A 19864-nucleotide genomic window follows, 5' to 3' on the forward strand; every position below is an offset into this window, starting at 1 on the left:
CGGGGCGAAAACTGGTCGACAGTAAACCTCTCTCTGCCTCCTTGTCTCTCTGTCTGTCTTTCTGTGTGCTCTCTGTCTCAAACATTCTCGCCAACATGCCTCAAGCATGACAATAAACTGGTTTAGCTGGGTGACGGGGGAAAAAAAAACCATGTAACAGAAAACTTTCGACGAGTCCCACCTGGACGACGAGCACGGCGCAGTTGTGAAGGAAAACATGGTAAAGAAGGCAACATGAGGGGCTTGAAGTTCAACATGGAAGTTTGACGACTAAATAACTGGGGTAAGTTCACCGAGGACTACATATACGCTGTCATATGGATAATTACGGATGTAGCTCGCGCTTATTGACTTACGCTACGTTGTTTACGCTACCTGCCTTTTTGACGTTTTCTGACATGTCACGTTGGTTTCATTGGGGGAAACATTTGTAGATAAAGTCTCAAGTGGTTTTTCAACTCTTGAAGTCTCCAACATTTGGTTAACATGTAAATTCCTCTCTTAACTTTGTGTTGTCAGGCTTTTTTTGTGTGTTCTTTTGTTTGTGCTGTGATGTTTCCCCTCGCCACTTCTCATATATGTGGCTTTAACGTTACACGAATTTGCAAATGGAGACTTGGGCTTTTGGCCAGAGGGAGGAGCCACACCCATAACCCATCTATCCTGTGGTTTAGATTCCTCCTTCCCTCATTCATTGTGCTGTCTCTGGTATAGTATTATCACATATAATATATTGTATCCCTGTGGTAAGGGCTGCATGTCTTGTGTGGAAGCTTCAGATCTGAGCACAATGAATGAGGTCGTTGTGATAAAGTTTGCTGTTTGAGTGTAATAGTGAGAATAAGCTTCATGATGTCGGTAAGATTTTTTTTTATTCTGATTTTAATAAACATAACCATAGGGGAAATGGGTGCAAAAGCACATATGAAAAAGACAAAATGATGCTCCATCCAACGAACCACAGTTCTACATCTGACACTTAAAGCCTGCAGTAGTGGAAAAAGTTATCATATTTTACCAAAATAAAAGTAACAATAGGCTACTGATGTGCATAGTATTCTGTTATAAGTAAAAGTCATGCATTCTAAATCTCGCTTATGTAAAAGTACAACTTAGAGAACCAAAGGTAAAAGTACGCATTAGGCAGAATTACCCATTTCAGAATAATGCACAAATTATTTTTGTTGCATTAAATTGTTCATCTCTTTCATTTTGCAGCTATTATAGGCTACTGCTGGGTAACTGTAATCAAATATTACAATTTATTAGTAGATTTATAGTTTATATTAATCTAAATCTGCAAAGCTGTAACAGAAGTTATCAGATAAATGTACTGGAGTACAAAATGTTTGTCTCCAAAATGTAGTGGAGTAGAACTGTAAAATAGCATAAAATGAAAATACTCGTACTAAAGTACAGTATTGAGTAAACTGAAAAACAAAACTACAGTAAACATTCATATAGACAGCTGAATGTAAAATGTAACATGACAATAAAATGTGATCATCTCAAGAATATTTCCCTAGAGAGACAATACATGATATGAAATGATTATTTTCTCTATTAACTGATCGTGTGGTCCAAAAATGTTGAAAAATGTGGACAAGGTCCCAGAGCATAAAAGACATGATAACCTAAAAAAAATCACATGGAACCAGACAAATTTACGTATTTTTGCTTGAGAAAGTATTCTCAACAGTTAACTAATCATGATCATGATGTCAAAATTGTTGCAGATCATTTTTCGATCAATTATTTCAGCTCTAATTAAGTAAATATTCAGAGCTATCTGTCTGTAATTTTGTGATATCGTGTGAAACTGAAACAAAAGTACAATGTGGAAGTGATTCATACTTCACACAGTGAATAAGTTCCTCACATGACTCTTTTTCCTCTCTGTAGACAGTATGGCACGTCGCTCTCAGTGTTCCTCTGCTGGGGATAACCCCCTGGACCCCAACTACCTCCCCCCTCACTATCGGGAAGAGTACCGCTTGGCTGTTGACGCACTGATCGAGGAGGACTTGGAGGGATACTATCAATTTCTCCAAAAAGCAGATGTGGTGGACTTCCTGTCCACACCTGAGATTCAGTATATTCAGAGCTCTGTTCAGGTCCCTCAGCAGAGCAGCTTCCCTGAACAACATTTTCTGGAGATCGGGGGAGATGGCTCCTCAGACACTTACTGGCCAATTCACTCCGACCTGGACGCCCCAGGGTTGGACCTCGGCTGGCCTCAGCTGCATCACTTCATTGGACCCACAGAGGTCACCACTCTGGTCAACCCACCTGAGCCCGACATGCCGAGTATCAAGGAGCAGGCCAGACGACTTATCAAGAATGCTCGGCAGGTAAATCTTTTACATTTTTCATGGAAGGAGTCTTCATGCGAAACTTTCCGGTAAAGTATCATTCACCTGAGTAAATAATTTTCAACTTGGTCTTGTTTGTGGCTTTTGTCTCCTTAGGTTGTTGCTATAGTGATGGATATGTTTACCGATGTTGACATGTTTGCGGATATTCTCGATGCTGCCATGAGGAATGTTGCCGTCTACATCCTTCTAGACGAGCAAAATGCACATCACTTTGTCAACATGGTGTCCAACTGCAGAGTCAATCTACACAACATTCAAGTGAGTAGGCCCACATAGACCTTAAAAAGCACAGAAAAGGTTGCTCAATTTTGGGAAGAAGGTTCGAACATTAAGCTAGACAGACCTGCTTTATTGATCCCAAATTGGGAAATAGTTGCATTACAGTAGCAGGTTATTTAGACGCGAGAGCAGTAAAAACACAAAAAATACACATATCACACTAGAAGAGAGAAATATATGTCAATAGAAAATAAACCTTAGCATACTCTATAGATAAGACATATAAATAGAATGTACAACATAACAATATATCATAATACATGGAAAGTATACTTTAATACAGATACTGAAATAAGTACTGTGTGTGTATCTAAAGTTTTAAAGAGCTAGTCTTTGTCACAATGGAGCTAAAAAAAACTATAAACAAAATATTATTGAGGAAAAATTCCACAGTGGATGTCATGTTCTCCTTTTCAGTAATTCCGATGAATCCTGCAGTTTACTTGAGTCACAGCTGTAGTGCTTTAAATACACACTGGAGCACCAAATGTGTATTAGTCTGCAGCTAAAAACAGTCACAATAAATGAACTGTTTACTCCTGATTGAATTATATTACATTACATTTACTAGACAGAGTTGGAAAGTCATAAAATATCGAGTCATGGGATTAGTTGGCAAAAATATAGAAGACTTGCTCGGCTTATCCTTAAACGGCCTTTCTCCGACTATATTAGCAGAACTCGTGAAGAAAAGCAGAAGTACAGTAGGTACACAAACGCTGTTGCTAGAGGTGACTGCATTGTACAAACACAGAAAACTTATCAACCTTTTTTTCCAAACATCACGTGGCTGGCATGCACTTCCAGCTGACTTGAGAAAACTATTAATATAAATGCAAACTATACTGTTAGTATGATTGTGCAATAAGCAATATAAATAATATATGTTAGATATAATGAGTACAATTTTTAGGCCTAGGCTCCCTGTGGGTTTTTTTTTCTTGTGTTGCTCTGTGAAGCTGTATGTTACATGTTCGTTTTGCTTGTAGCATTATGCTCTAATTTCCTTTATAACATTTTTTTCCCTAACATTTTTATTTTCATGTCCCTCTTCAGATGAAATTTAGTAAACATAGACCCTTTTCCCACATGTGAAAATAATAGTAACTGCATATTACTGTAAAAGGGAATGCAGATATATTCTACCTCTGCTTTGGAAGTGGTTTTGAAAGCAATGCTGCCACCTAGCTTGGAGTGCAATTAAAACATAAACACCACCGTATATAAATTGTTTTGATAATTTGATGTGTGTCTTGCAGCTTTTACGTGTGAGAACAGTGTCTGGCATCACGTATCAATGCCGCTCGGGGAAATCCTTCAAAGGTCAGATGATGGATCGCTTCTTGTTGACAGACTGCAGGGCTGTGCTGAGTGGAAACTACAGGTGAAAAAAATTAAAGTTTCCACAGAACTTCATAATTCTACAATTCAACCACGCAAAGATTTAAGTGATAAATATAAGTGATTTTTTTAATATATTGAGGTTTTTTTTTCATCAAAAATATGCCACAAATTAAGTGCGTCTACTAATTCCTACTTACTGTCATCACTTTGTCCAGCTTCATGTGGTCTTTTGAGAAGCTCCACCGCTGTATGGCACACCTTTTCCTTGGACAGCTTGTATCGACTTTCGATGAGGAGTTTCGGATTCTGTTTGCTCAGTCTCAACCGCTGGTGATTGAAACTGTCGCTCCAATGGAAGAGTTTAGCCTTGTTCAAAAGAGGCAATATCCAAGTGAAAGAACAATGTATAGGGACCCAAAGAAATTTCAGTCACTGGACACTGCTCATCCAGATGATTGGCCAAGACATTCCTACAATGAACGCACGGATATGGATTGGAGAATGATGCCTCTTAAAAAGCAGGAATCCTTGCACGGTCCTGCTGATATGTACGGCAAACATACATCTCAGCAATCTCGCATGGATCCTTCTTTTGATCAGGGCCCCTCCAGGATGCCCATGATGGAAAATCTTGCCTTCAAACGTCACAGTTATGCTGAAGGCACTCATGGTAGATTTTCTTACCCATTCTTGCAACAACAGGGAATGCCAGAGCCTGAGAACCAGGGAAGGCATTTCCACAGGGGACAGCTGCCCTATCCAGGACCCGGACCAGGAAAAGAAGCAGATTACAGTGCCTATGACAAGTTCTGGAACCAAGACTTTCATCCATCAGATCAGTACTCTGACCCTGGTTTCCCACAAGAGATGGAACCGCCTGATAACTTTGACCCTGTGCTAAACTATTTATCATCCACCAGAGTTGGAGAGTTTGACCAGAGCTCAGAGAAATTGCCACCCGCAGCAGATTTACCATTTGGTTCACCTCACACTAGAAGATTGAGTTTGGGCAATCCAACTGATCAAAAGCAGTTAATTCCAGAGCCAAACACAGACCGCAAAGATCCCATGGTGAAACGGGGCCTAAGAAACTGGAGGATTAGCTCATACCTCAGTGCATATGATAATCCAGGGGACGAAGGCCTGCCATCGGCACCGATTAATGCACCAGAACCTTTTGAAGAGCCCTCCAACATCACACAGCAAACACCAGGGATAGACTTACCAGCCACTAAAATCCCCAATGTCAGAGAGTTTAAGGTTCCTGCAGTACCCAGGGCAAGTCAGATGCCAAGTTATGCCAAAATCACTGCACGAGAACAGCCCAAGAAATTGCATGATGAACCAACTGCAGCAGCAGCAGAGACCAAAATAACACCAACGCCTTCAGATTCATCATCCACACCTGAAGTGGAGAAGATAGAGGAGGCAGAGCAAAAGGAAACAAAAATTGTTGGTCTTCGAAGGGAAGAGTCGTTCCGTCGTAAATACAATGCAGCAGTACCGAGGAGCTCTAGGTTAAGATCCTCTCTCATATTCAGCTCTATGGAGCAGCAGAATACCGCACAAGATGCCAAAATGGCTTCAGGCCAACTGGATGAGGAAAGTGACAAAAATGAGGCAGAGCAGACAAAACTACCGTTTGTTTCTCCGGTTTTGGGACAAAGGAGGTCAACTCCGAGAGAACCCTTTGAATGGAGCCGTTATATAAAGTCAGCCACCTTTGATAACGCTTCCTCAGACCCATCCAAACCAGATGATGGAAACAGTAAACCAGATGATAAAGATTCACCAAAGGACGAAAATTCAAAGAATCTCTCAGAGGTACAAGAATCATCAAAACCACCAAATGTCGAGCAAGGAAATTCTTCTTCATCAGTGCCCCGATTGAAGGCTTTTGAAGCTGAGCTGGTTAAAACCGATCAACCAATCCAGCCATCCAAGTCTTTGCTCACCACTCCAGCCTATGTAGATATGAATGATCCTGATAAGAGGCTCATGTTTTTCAAAGAACTGGCAGCAAAACGCAAGGCTGCAGAAGCTGAAAAGGGCAAAGATAAGGCTCAGATGAAACCAACAACTGAGCTAGAAAAAGATACTACTGTTAAAAAGAAGGAACCAAAAGAAATCTCAGAAAAGAGGGCTGATACTTCAACACCTGAGGGTTCATTAGGGAAAAAGGCTGCTGCAGAGGATGCAGAGAAAACAGTATCCACAGAAGCATGCAAGTCAGTCAGTCTGTCTTCAGATCTGAATGATAAATCTGATAAGCATGATAGTCAGGTTAAGACTGAACCCAAAAGCTGTAAACAAGAACAAACCAGAGTTTCAGTCAGTTCAAAGAAGATCGAGTTGAATACCAGCCAATCAGCAACAACTTTGCCTGTTTCTGCAGAAAATGAAGCACATAAGAGCAGCCCATCGGAAGAGCCAAAGCTGTCGAATCCTGCTGTAAAACCGAGGAGCCTCAGTCAGCCACCTACACCAACAGGTGCTACTCCTGGTACACCAACAAATGCTACTCCTGCTAGTGTTCCTTCTCTTGCACAAGGTAATGATGGAGGTGAAAGCCCATGCCTTAATTCTACCTCAGAGGAGTCTAGTTCACTCACCCCCAGTTCAGTGGAGTTACCACCATCTGCTAAATCTGCTGCATTGGATTCTAACACCCAGAATCCTGAATCAGTTCAGTTAGAAACTAGCATCTCATCTCCTCCACTGCTATCCGAACAACACACTGGATCAGAATTAAGTTCTTCTAACCCATCAGACCAAAGCCCTTCCTCTGATCACACTCTGCCAGAATCTGGTCCACAGATCTGTCCAGGTCCTGCACCCACTCCAGCAGAGACCACATCCTCTCATGATACCCAAGCAAACTCGAGCTCAGCCTTAACTTCAAGCAAAATGTCCCCAAATGGACAGGAATCTGTCAGCTCCTCAACACCAGAATCCTCCCAACTGACATCATCCAAGACCCTTTCAGTAGACGACGCTGCACATGTGGAATCTGATCATTCTTCTGATGCATGTGCTGCTGGTTCAGAGCCAAACACATCCTCATTAGAGTTCACTACAAAGACGATGTCTGAGGAATCTTGTGCTCCTACACCTTCAGAAAAAGATGTACCTGGATCAGAAAACAACTCAAAGGCTGTTGGAGAGGATTCTGAGGTTTCTGGATCATCAAAGGATGTCAAAGCTCAAGCTGATAGCACCTCGCCGAGTCTTAGCACTTCATCACCTGAATCAGGTTTACCTAATGTATCTGATCTAGAGATTAAATCCAAATCTGATCAAAATGAGACTGTTACTCCAACCCCCTCTGAAGCAGACATTCCAGCAGAAACAAGCTCTCCAATTCATCCGGACTTAACTCCTAATGCTTCCCAGTCAATACAAGTGACCCCTCCCTCTGAACTTAACCTGAAAGAATCTGTCACTCCCTCTCCTGCTGAAACAGTATCATGCTCTTCTCCTCTAACTAAATCACTTGGATCGGTTTTGTCCCCAGAGGCTGAACAAACATTGTCTGCATTGTGCAGTCCTCCAGATACCAAGTCTCCTCAAAAGCATATTGCAGCAGACTCAAACGAAACAGAAACATCTCACCCAACGGAGTTAACCCCAAAAGTCTCAACAGAACCTGATCTGCCATGCAAAACATCTGAATCTGTGATTTCTGAAACCTGTACTTCAGAGCCACCTGCACCTGCTGAAACTGCATCATGTTCCTCTCCTCCAACTAAGTCAGTTGGACCTGTTTTGTCCCCTGAAGCTGAAAAAACATTGTCTGCATCACACAGTCCTCCAGATGCTTTACCTAAGCAGACTGTAACCGACTCATCAACAGAAACATCCAACCCAACTGTGCCTACCTCAAAAGTGCCAACAGAGCCTGATCCACCAAGCACAACACCTGAATCTGTGACTCCTGAAACCCAACCTTCAGAGCCCCTTGTACCTGCTGAAAACAGTAACATGGACAGTCAGAATGAAGTAAACAAAGAGTCTAAAATGCCTGATCCCAGTGAGAATGAAACTGATACCAAGGCGACAAATGAGGTTAATAAAGCTGCTACAAAGGAATCAGTCTGCAATGAGAAAACAAATGACCAAGTAAAGGAAAATAACTGTACCGAATCGCCAGAAATCACATCAGATGAAGTCATTCCTCTGTCACCACAGTCCAAGCAGCAAAAATCAAGCCAGTCTCGCTACCAATCATCAACAGCCAACGTGCTCTCAAGCAGCAACCTCAGAGATGATACCAAGCTGCTCCTAGAGCAAATCTCCGCTAATAACCAAAGCAGGAACGATGCTGCCAAAGAGTCTCCTGTCACAGATGACGAAAAAGAGGACAAAGCTGACAAAAATGCCAAAAGGGAGAAAGAAAGAGGGATCACAGCTCTTACCAGAGGGCAGCAGAAGCCAGCTCAAGAACGTGAGAAGCTGCTGGAGAAGATTCAGAGCATGAGGAAGGAGAGGAAAGTTTACAGCCGATTTGAGGTGAGAACACATTTACACCATTGTTACTATAAGCTATTCAAATGCACTTTGTGTTGCCTGCGTTGTAACTCATATTGTGTCTCCATTACTTTCACAGATGGCACCTTAAATGGGATCCAAAGCAAGTTGAAAGGAGAAACGGCACATTGTTTTGTGTGTGTAGGAAGAAGAAAAGGCAAGTAAGAAGCTAGCGCGCTGTAGCTCACCTGGCAGAGCATGCGTAATCTAAGTCTGACTCCTTATGGCAGCAGATTGTAGCCCTCTACTGTCATCCACCCCAACTCTCTAACTGTCTTTCCTTGTCTGTATTATCCAATAAAGGCAAAAAGACACAAACAAAAAAAAAAAAGCTGAAAGGATGACCAGGACATATTCTCACCAAAGATTCAAAGATATTTATTTCAGGGGCAGAGCGGGTGGGGTGGCCTTTGAGCTTTGGCTCTAAATGTTTTTTTAAAAGCACAGAATCTTTTAGGCTCTTAAAATACCTTAGCCTTTGTGTCAGTCACATAATATTATAAGCCCATGTTGTTTATCCTACTATGCTGTTCCTTAAATAAATCTAGTGATTTGGCATTGTTAGGGATCATTGATTTGCAGTTAGAGCAACTCAGATTATTATGGCATGGATTCAAAGTGTTTACCCCTAAATTCTGCCTTGGCTATGTTATGCAACTTGAAAATAATAAGATTTGAGAATTTTTTAAAAATCTTTTTAGGTGACAGGAGTGAAAAGTAGTCCTCGTCATTATTTGTTGTTTCATGTTATGGTTTCAGAATAAGTTGTAGAACAATTAGATACAAAGTTAGATTACAATTTTGTATCTAATTGTTACAATTGGATAAAAATTAGGATGCAGGCTCTACAGGGTGATTCATTTCCTTGGCAAGTATCATGTTTTTCTCAAATTATGTACAGATTTTCAGACATGCTGTCATATTAAATGGCTTGAAAAGTGGTACATGTAGCTGCTGTAAATGGGGGAAAAATTCTTTAGGGGAGCATACCCCAATGAAGCCCAAATTTTTATACCCTGTTTAATAGAAATTATTTTTTTTCTCTACTTATCCACATACAAGGCATATTATGTGAAGAAGAAGTGGTGGCACTAAATTTTTAAGTCTAAAACTATTATTAATATGAATAAATATCTTAATTACATGTACTCACATACAAGAAAGGACTTCTTCCTGTGGGTGAATCACCAAGTTGCTACCAGTGTGAAAGGCAGATGGACTGAGACTACGTGTGTGATCAAATACGTTTTTACTGACTGCATGGGTAAAGTGCAATGTTTGTGCAGGTTGTCTCTGTGATGCAGTCTGTTCTTGCCATTTTGACAGCCATGATTAATTGTATCTGGTTTTAAGACAAAATGTGACGTAGAAGATAGTCTAAAGTAGTCGGAGTTTGTACAACTGTAATATACTGTAGCTCATATTTTAGTTTTTCACAATCATGTTAATCAAAGATGTTGATAATCAAATGTGTCTTTGAAACAAGTGGATATATTTATTTATATCCATGCAGTGCTTTTGTTGTTCTGGTGTAAATAAATGTAGCTTTAAATCTTTGTTATCTGAATCAAACATGGAATTGAAAAATTATGAACAAACCTGAAATTGAAACAGAATTGCAGCTCACAGTAAACATAGTGTATTTTCAGTATGAATGCGCAGATCATTGCACACTGTATGCAGTGGGTTTTTTTTTTGTTTGTTTGTTTGTTTGTTTATTTCTTTTGTCTATCAAACATTATCCAGTAGGAGTCTTTGCGGTTCAGTTTTCCAAGCTGCATGCCTTAAAGGGTCAGTTCACTCCAGTTACCTGAATCATCCAAATTATGTTTACTTTGATTTGGGAAACAAACAAATGTAAAGAAAGATTTGTTGCTTTTTCAGTGTTAAATTTTTGGGTCATAGGAAGCTGGAGCTACCTGTATAGTGACGTTCCACCCGGGGAAAGTGACTAATTTTGAGGTTATGTTTGTAATTTTCTGAACTGACCCTTGAACTGTCTTTAAAAATGTGGTTTGTTCAATTAAAACTTGTCACACCTGTACACCGAAACAAGAAACTACAAAACTGCAAAAAATAATAATAATTACACAACAGTATGTAGAATTGTGCTCTGAAAGTTACTCTTTTCATAATGGATTTATGAAAACTTTCCATTTGTAAATAAAAATTCTTATGTTATTCTGACGTCTTTGTGCCTGATATTTTCAGTTGATTAGACAAAATTTAGTGATTTATACGCATGTTTATTATGTTAAGGCCTTTTTCAAAGCAGACAACTTGACTTGTCATAACAGGGAAAGCACATGCAAAAAATAACTGTAACAATGGCGCCGTTCTTCTAAACCAGTAAGTCATGATGGTGTGAAGTGAATCAGTTTCAGTTCAGTTTATAAATACTAAGGTTTTGGCAAAAATACACGTTTGGTAAGTACTGAGCATAAAACTGGATCAATATTGATAGAGCACTCTTTAGGGTACTCAAAGACACTTTACCTAAGTTATAAAAGATAACAAAATAGAATACACTAAGATACACACTCAAATAGGCGCAACATTACACACATTAAAAGCTGTTTAATGTTAAAATACAACACAGCGTGATTTGTACTCAAATGATCATTTTATGGGTGAAGTGTTCCTTAAAACATCTGCAGAAATACGACATCAATGATATCTTCAATGATTTTTGGTCGATGGTCCAAAGTGAATTACCCCTCTTTAGTTTAATAATCTATGATACAACACGTGACCAATTTAGACTTTAATACTTTACTGCCATTTTACACATACACAGATGAGGTGACAAGTTTGATTGCTTCCCAAGATGTTATAATCTTGGGAAAAAATGTTATGTTTTTATCAACCCTGTCAAACCCTATGAATCCCAAATCTTCATGAGGAATCCCTTATGAATCCCATGAGCGTCTCGCCACAATGGCCTCTCCTCTAGCACCACCCTCAGGCCAAGATTATTGGTTTCTGCCCGTGGATGTATTATAGTGAAATCTGCCACCAGGCGAATCCCTGAACACACTCATACTCGTCAGAGCACAAAATCAAAAGTCAAATGTTACTTTTTTTTTTTTTGTCTTTCTGGAAAATTTTGTCATTTTACATCTGTCAAACAGATATTTCTACATGATCTGATTGACATTACAAGAGACTTGATGTGACAGAGGAGTTTGTTTAATTCTTTAAAAAATTGCCAACAAAAATGTGTGCTCATTGACAATGAGGTCAAAGGTCAATGATAACTGCTGGAATTTAGTGTTGCTTAAGGACACGTTGGGATTTCGGGGCACATTATGACACAGTATCTAATCAGGGTCTCCAGCAGCTAAAGAGTTTCCCAAACTATTGGCACATTTTAGTCTTATCTATCCTGTGAATATTAGTTTCAGTTAATAGTGCTGATTCAGTTATTTAACTTATTTTCTTATGTAGCTTGGCGGTGCTTCTCTTACAAAACACTGTGTACCCAATTGGTGAATTGGCAGCCAGTCACATGCTACAGTATGTCAGTTATGAAAGAGGGACTCCTATGCTTCATGTGAAACAGTGGGCCTCTTGTCTTTGCTCCTTGCAAACGTCTTGATAAGCTCACGCTGAATTACACTAATCTTTAAAGAACCCTCACTGCCTGAAGTACCTCACGTTTGAAGGGAACACTTTGCAAAGTAGTTTTTGCCAGTGTTTCATTTATTTCTGCTGTTGGTCTGGGATCAGTTTAATCTCACATTAGAATGGCATCAGTCCTGAGGATAGTGTACCACATCGCAGCATTCAGCTGGTACGCTTTTGTTGTGAAGAGTCTCGCTGATAAAGATGGAGAGGAGCTACCAGCAGGAATCTTTGTTTATGGCGGACCTTGGAAATACCTCACTTTTTTGAATTTGGTGAGTATGTTACCCATATTAGCTCATGAGAACAGTAGTGGTACATTATTGTAGAATTGCAGATTTTGATTAATAAAAAGGATAATTGAAAACAATACTGTTGCTTTCTAATATATGTTTCAGTTATTACAAATGTTATTCTTTGGACTGGCGGCACTTAATGATCTACAACCTGGGAAAAAGTCAGAGAGCACTCTGAACAGATGTAAAGACCTTCTCTTCTGTGTCTTTGCCTTCCCCGTGGGCATGGTGAGAAACACTATTTTGATAATCAAACATTTTCTTTATCGGAAACTCAGAATTGTGCTACACATTAACTCTGTGTTTTGTTTCCTTTAGTTTGTTGTTCTTCTTTTCTGGACGATCTTTGCCTATGACCGAGAATTAGTCTACCCGGCAACTATTGACACCTTCTTCCCCCCCTGGATAAACCACGCTATGGTCTGAAAATATGTGTTTTCCACAGCTGTATGCCAAACATTCAAATAATCTTGACTGTCCTGTCTGAAACCATCACCTATAATGAGTTGTTCCCACCGTGTTTTCTCAGCACTCATTGGTTCTTCCTGTTTTACTTGGAGAGGTGCTGGTGCAGCCTCACAGCTACCCACAGACGAAACATGCGCTGGCAGCATTAGGAGGCGTGGGCTTGGCTTACTTATTTTGGTAAGTGCTGAGTCAGCATATACAGTACAGCAGAAACATGAGGAAACATTTAATAGGCATGTGGTTAACACACAAATATCACAGCATTTTGAAACAATGACGTCCTTGATTTAGCATTCATGTGACAGAATCTTTCATAGCTTATAGTTCATTGTTTTGCAAGTCACAATTCAGTCTCAAGTCTTTGCACTGAAGTTCCAAGTCAAATCCCAGTCAAGACCAAGTCGAAAGTAAAGCCCTAAGCCTTGAAATTTGAGTCCCGAACAAGTTATAATGCACGCTTTATCACATAAAATGCCATTTTAACAACAGAGGAATGAGATTTAATATGTATAAAAATGTTTATTTATTTATTTATTTATTTAATTTATCATTATTTTTTTCAACCCAAGTATTTTATATACTGCAATTTTATTTATTTATTTAATTTTGATTTAATTTATTTAATTTTATTTATTTATTTATCTATTTATTACCACGGGATAGTTTTTGTCTCCGAAGGACATTGTCTTTTGTATCATTTTTCTCCATCTGGCACTCGGTAACATAATGTTAGTTTTTCATGGTTTTGGTCTTGTTCAAACCACGTTGATCAACTGGACAAATACAGGGGAAATATGCACACTTTCAAAAATTCATACATGTTATTTCTATGGTCTAAGACAGTCCAAAAATTATTAGTTAAAAGGAGCAACTCTTCCCAATCCAAAGGAGTCCTAAAACTCAAACTCATGTTGTCAGGCGTTTCCCTTAAAGCATTGACTTGCTGGGAATGAACAGCGTTAATGTCAGTTGATTCAGGAAATGGAGGTAAATGAATTGATTTGTAGCACACTTTTATATTGAAATTCTTTTTTAATCTTTGGACTTGGGGGAAAGTATTTATTATTTCTAAGTTTTAAGGCTCAAATTCAAGAAAAGTCACAAGTCATTGGTGTTGAAGTCCAAGTCGGGTTTAAAGTCTTCTTTGATTTTGTCAAGTTCAGTCTAAAGTCAGCAAATTTGTGCCTCGAGTCTGACTCCAGTCCAAGTCATGTGATTTGAGCCCACACCTCTCACTTAATGTGTCTGGTACAACTAGTCTGGACTGGTCTAGTGCAACAGCGTTATTTCACAATGCAAACAGGTTGAAGGGTAAAATTCTTCTTTGAGCCTTCAAATGTTGGCTCACATACCACAATAACACTTACAGATCCTTGTGTGTTTGATGCTTCACACCATACATATACTGTTAGTTGTGGCTAAGATTTTTTGTTATGCTGACTGTTTTACTGTTATAATCTTACATAAGTGTCCTCATTTTTTTTTTTTTGCTATGTGCCAGTGAATATTTGCACAAGAAATACGAGTTCTTTGAGACAAGACAGTACAAGATGTTTTGATAGATACAGTGATACTGTGTCTTTTTCTCGGTCTCTCTCTAAACGTGTTCTGCAGGATTATATGGGTGTACTTGTCGGTTGGGATTTGGGTGTATCCCCTTCTTGCGCACTTCAGCACTGCTGGTCTGATGGGCTTCTTCTTTTTCAACATGACGGTGGTGACATCGCTGTACATGCTGGGGGACAAGCTGAACAGCCACGTCTGGAGTAAGCTGCATTAACACCACAGCTGAAGACAAACGTGCAGTTACATGTTCATTTGAGTCTGTCTAATCTCTTTCTCTTTTGTCTCTTTTACTTTAGGAAAGGACGTGAACAAAATGACAGCAAAAGCGAAATAATTCAGCCTCTCTGCAACATTAAAATGGCCACACTTTAATACTTTAAAGCAAGACTTTGTAACTTTTGAATGAGAATGTAACACATCCTTCCTCTTTAAATTAAATGTTGGATTTCTAAGCAATACAAGGCTCTATTGCTGAAACAAACAAACAAAAAGCACTCAGGGGTTTTGCTGCTACAGCCTTTTGTTGGTCTGGTGTGCACAGAAGTTTATGGTGGCAAATGTTTGCTAAAGTTAGCAAACATTAGGTAAATATTTCTGTATAACACACATCACCCAGTCACTAAAGTGACTATATGGTTGTGCTACTGTCAGCATTTCAGCTAAATACTTAACTACTGTTTAGCAAACAGGAAACTACAGTTTAACATGTAGCTAAAACTCTAGCTAGCATTAGACCATTACTTTTAGCCATAGTTGCATTTGTTAAATAAAAGTTACAGTTTCACTTTAAAAAGGTTAACTTCTCTCTGTGCTAAATCTGTCTACAACTGTTACACTGTGTAATTATATACCTCCGATGTAAATGTTAGCTTAGTTTTAGCTCAACAAAGGAGTATTTAAAGGTCCAGTTTGTAGGATTTAGGGGCATATATTGGCAGAAATGGCAAAAAAATACTTTTAAATATGTTTTCATTAGTTTATAGTCACTCAAAATAAGAATTGTTGTGTTTTTGTTACTTTTGAACGAGCTGTATCTGTATATCTATATACTGAGCAGGTCCTCTTCCATGGAGTCCACCATGCTGTTTCTACTTTAGCCCAAAATGGACAAATCAAACATTAGCTCCAGATAGGGCTAATCTCATTTATCGCGTCCGTCACATTAGTTCTAAATGTTTAGCACATGGGAGAAGTTTCAGTTTTGTTACTGAAGATGCCACTAAATCTGACACACTGAACCTTTAACATTGACACCGGAAACATGCGACATGAACATTAAAAGAAGCCAAGCAAAGCATGTACCACTGACAGCAACAACACCAGTCCTCCTGTTTCTACTTTTTCAGTTTCTACATTTCTTGATGTAAAAAAGGCAAATGTCGAATGTTGATATCAGAGGCTTCTCTCCACAAATCACGCAATCAATAAACGAAGCAGTCAGGATCCAGCATCAAAATGATCACATCCATATAAAGCACCATGGCGAAGGAGAAGTTATTTCCATTTCATGTCATATTTGACATGAATAAACAGCATAATTTTCCATCAATCGTGGAACATCTGGAAGACTTGTGGAAGTCATTGAACTTGGTAATCCAAAACATGATGCCGATGATTTGATGTCATCACACATCCATGGATATATCCAGGGACAGCGCTATGCTGTCCATTCATTTCTGTAGTTGCTGTATTTCTTTTTTTAAAATAAAAAATCAGGCACCACGCAAGTCCCTGTAGCCTTTAAGATGGTGAAGATAGTTTGGGTCCGCATCCACCAATCCAACTGAGAGGATCCTGGCCAGTAACTGCACATCTTCCTCACTCAGATTGTTCTGTCAAAGAGATGAAGATTAAATATATTATCTCAATTATTATCAATAATAAAAGCAGCGAATCCTTGGATTGTTACCCACTTTTTTGTTGTTGGTAGATGATTCAGGTGGTTGCAGTTTTGGGGGTTGAATTCCCTGTAGAAGAAAATAATAATGTCAAAAAATCACTCTTTATTTCCTTTTTACTTACGTCCTCTAGCAACTGCAACGCATTTTTTGTATGTTTTACTTTTTAAGTTGATTTATGTCTCATTTGTTATCCAAATTACATTGCAAAACAGAAAATAATGCGCAAGAGTAACACTGTTAAGTTTTACTCACCTCTTTGAGTCCTTTTGAAAAGCACATTATGATGAAGAGAAGGCCAACAACGATCTAAACGTGTTCAAAGAAAAAACTGGTCAATATTACATAGATCACAATCCTCATCAGACAAAAACTTTGATTAGTTAACATGAAAGAAACTAAGAAAATTCATAAAGAGATTTTTACTTACTCCCAGCAAGTACAGCATGTTTATTTCTCCTGGTTCTGTCCTGTTTGTGCGCTGATTTGTAACTCATATGAGTGAAATAAGTTCCTCCTGCTCTAAGACGTCAGTGCATATGTCACGAGGGAAAACCCACAAAGAACCAGCAATACAGGACACACAGCATTTCAAAGAGCACCTGGTCTTATACAACTGAAAGATGTTACCCATGACACAAGTGTTGTTACACAAATGTCTGCGTAAAATGGGCTGTTGTTGTAGACGGAGGTCAGTCATTGCCTTTCAGCGTAAACACAGCCTGAGGTTTAAAATAGTGTCTATTTGTTTGTCACCTGCAGGTAACAATTAAAGAGCTACAACTCACCCTGTGATCCATGATGTCACATTTTAACACAACATTGAGAAACACTTGAAAACAACTAGATACATCACCACCTGTCCATTTCAATTTCATCTACAACTGACGTACTTTGACCGTGTATTGTTTAAAGCAGCGGTATATTGGAGATAAAATATCATGCTCTGTGACATACTATACATCTAAACCCTGAAAAAGAAAGGGAAACATACAACAAATATACTCATCTACAAGTACAACTTTGAAGTACTTGTACTTTACTCGAGAATTTGTGTTCAATTTCACTTCATACTTTTTCCCCACTACATTTAAGAGAGTATTGTACTTTTTTTGCTCCACTTCATTTTTCCTTACTGCTTAATTATTTTGACTTTCCATACAAAATATGATGCATCTATATACTACAACACTTTATTTCAAACTACCAAACAGGACAAAACATATTTTAATTCAGCTCCACCTGGACCTGAAACGATCCAGTAATTATAGATATAATGTCACTTTAACATTCTCTTTGGCCATATTTCAGTATTTCAAGTACTTTTATTTTGACTATATTAAGTACAGTTTTGCTGATATTTTATATTTATTTCCTCAAGATATATTTTTCAGACTTTCACTTGCCATAGATTTTCTTAATTGTTGTATTTCTACACTAATCACCTAGTTTTGTCTATCATCCCCCACCAGAAGAGTCCAAGATGATTTGATTTTTGTCCAGTGGTATTGCTAAAGACATAGTTTACTTTTCTATGAATTCTTTGCTGAGTAGACAGTATAGTTGGTCTTAAATGTGTTTAAAATATCATTATATGATTTTTTGTTTTATTTTTTATTAGGAATAAAAGAAGCGGTGACTGAGTGAGTTTATTTGTATATAAATTCCACAAGAGGGAGCCAAATGATTCATAGACCGCGGTGTCTATTTCTCTGCCACTTAATCAGTTTGACATATATGGTAGGAAAAAGTCAGATAAGGTCTAGCAGATAACTTCCAGAAGCTTCCAGTAGACTCATAGGCTATTTGCATCCGATGAGCAAAACCTAAACGGAGTTAAAAAAAAAAAGAAAAGAAAAAAGACAGACATATTTTATATAATATTCATATTGGAATATTCTGAAAAACATAATTTCATCTCATAATTTTAGAGTTATTTAAGGAGTATATTCTAACTTTACCACTCTTGTTTTTACATCAGCCACCTCTAATTAAAAGACGTGTGTTAATGCGAGCATTGAAAATGCTCATCAAATATACATACATACACTTTTTGTTACATTCACATACACTGTACACATACATGTTGTATGTGAATTTGTGCGTCTTTTGTGCATTTTAATGTAGTATGTGTGCGTATAGCTGCAGGGTGACGCATGCGCGTGTGCGCTCCATCTAGAACATTGTAGATGAGTCCCTCCATTTATTCACCTCCGTAAAGTCAAATGTAATGTAGAGGCAAAAAAACTTCCCGTCAAGTACGTATAGCTTCAAATTAAAAGTCAACAGCTTTACATTTCAAACACGGTACAGCTTTAGGATAAAATTTCCCATAATCCTGACAGCACTCTTACCATTCAGTAAAACTGGATAGCACTGGTGCGCGGTCTTGTGCCTCTTGCTGTGACGCTATTACAAAAAACTTTTATTTTTTAAGAACAAACCGGACATTCAGAGTCAAATGAAAACACCTTGACTAGATTCTTCAGCAGCACAGTACAGCAGTTGTTGACAGACATATCAGTGGAGGGGTTGAGTGGGATTTTTCTAACTAGCTGGTAGTTGGCCTTTGATATTAAATACCAAAAACGCGCTGGTATATGCGTTTTTAACAGTTATGCCAGCTAGCGAGCAAAACAGTGGAAGACAATAACATTGTCAGAGCTGGTGAGTTTGGTAATATTTGCTATTTGGCTTTAATGTTACTGAAGACTTGGACCTGGTTGTAACTTGTTTACTACTTTTATAGGACGTAAAGGAATAACAAATCATAAAGTTGTTTGACTTGGCTGTGCAGTCACCTTACTAAGATAACTTATAATAACGTTACATTAACGTTATGTTGAGACTAACGTTAGCTTGCTAACATTAACCGTTCTGTTGGAGAAAAGCTATGCTAACTTATGTCACCACGTGTCGAACAGTAGAAATTAAAATGTTGCATTAAATCGTGAAGTGTCATTGATTAGTGCAACACTCTAACGTTAAATCAGGCCAAATTAACTTGGCCAAGTTGCATCAGTCAGGACTGATCTGCCTCGCCTGAAATAATCATGGTAACGGTTGTCAAGCGGCATGCTAGCCGTCTTCATCCGCGGTCCTCCTGTCAGGACAAGAGGAACACTTCCGTTTAAAAAATTAAACACAAATTCATATAAACAGAAGAAAAGTGACTGTTGTTGTTTTTATGACAGCGGTCATTATTTTCATCTCTCAACTTTGAATTAAATGTGTTAAAATACAAAATAACCCTTAAATACATTTTTGAAACGTTTAAATGTGTGCTTTAATGTGAAATCAACGCCCAAACCGGAAGTGGTGTTCTTAAAGATTATAGCTAGCTAACTCAACGTAACTCGTTAATTTAACTGTAGCTTACTTTGCTAATCTGTTAACACATTGCCTGGGCAGCTACGAGTTCATAGTCTTCATGATGTAACTATAAATATATATATTTAAATGATAAAGACAATACTTAAGATTGCCT

General features: G+C 38.5%; 2 protein-coding genes and 1 long non-coding RNA gene across 3 annotated transcripts; 2 read left to right on the plus strand and 1 right to left on the minus strand.

Annotated features, from left to right (window-relative positions):
* The first annotated feature begins 2 nt into the window (after positions 1-2).
* On the plus strand, positions 3-10708 carry sack1ha (scaffolding CK1 anchoring protein Ha). Its single transcript, XM_042501688.2, has 6 exons — positions 3-283; positions 1903-2351; positions 2469-2633; positions 3914-4038; positions 4214-8507; positions 8605-10708. The coding sequence occupies exons 2-6, from the start codon at positions 1908-1910 to the stop codon at positions 8614-8616; spliced, it is 5040 nt and encodes a 1679-aa protein (XP_042357622.2). The 5' UTR covers positions 3-283; positions 1903-1907; the 3' UTR covers positions 8617-10708.
* An 82-nt stretch (positions 10709-10790) lies between these two features.
* LOC121954302 (androgen-dependent TFPI-regulating protein) lies at positions 10791-14915 on the plus strand. The gene is made up of 6 exons (XM_042501692.2): positions 10791-12424; positions 12548-12673; positions 12764-12865; positions 12975-13090; positions 14528-14679; positions 14776-14915. Exons 1-6 carry the CDS (start codon positions 12272-12274, stop codon positions 14811-14813), a joined length of 687 nt encoding a protein of 228 aa, XP_042357626.1. The 5' UTR covers positions 10791-12271; the 3' UTR covers positions 14814-14915.
* On the minus strand, positions 14832-16937 carry LOC121954303 (uncharacterized). Its single transcript, XR_006106562.2, has 4 exons — positions 16808-16937; positions 16633-16686; positions 16393-16446; positions 14832-16311 (listed from the first exon to the last, which is right to left on the minus strand). It is a non-coding gene; the product is annotated as an uncharacterized LOC121954303 (long non-coding RNA).
* Positions 16938-19864: the final 2927 nt, after the last annotated feature.

The sequence above is a fragment of the Plectropomus leopardus genome, chromosome 13 (genome assembly GCF_026936395.1).
Source record: "Plectropomus leopardus strain MGB_pleo_1.0 chromosome 13, ASM2693639v1, whole genome shotgun sequence".
Classification (NCBI taxonomy): domain Eukaryota; kingdom Metazoa; phylum Chordata; class Actinopteri; order Perciformes; family Serranidae; genus Plectropomus; species Plectropomus leopardus.

What these genes read in the sequence shown, in the direction of transcription:
- sack1ha (XM_042501688.2), top strand. Translation starts at nt 1,908, where the DNA reads ATGGCACGTCGCTCTCAGTGTTCCTCTGCTGGGGATAACCCCCTGGAC. An exon ending in TTATCAAGAATGCTCGGCAG is followed by an intron (nt 2,352 to 2,468) that starts GTAAATCTTTTA and finishes TTGTCTCCTTAG; the next exon opens with GTTGTTGCTATAGTGATGGA. An exon ending in GTGCTGAGTGGAAACTACAG is followed by an intron (nt 4,039 to 4,213) that starts GTGAAAAAAATT and finishes CACTTTGTCCAG; the next exon opens with CTTCATGTGGTCTTTTGAGA.
- LOC121954302 (XM_042501692.2), top strand. Translation starts at nt 12,272, where the DNA reads ATGGCATCAGTCCTGAGGATAGTGTACCACATCGCAGCATTCAGCTGG. An exon ending in ACCTCACTTTTTTGAATTTG is followed by an intron (nt 12,425 to 12,547) that starts GTGAGTATGTTA and finishes TATATGTTTCAG; the next exon opens with TTATTACAAATGTTATTCTT. An exon ending in TTGCCTTCCCCGTGGGCATG is followed by an intron (nt 12,674 to 12,763) that starts GTGAGAAACACT and finishes TGTTTCCTTTAG; the next exon opens with TTTGTTGTTCTTCTTTTCTG.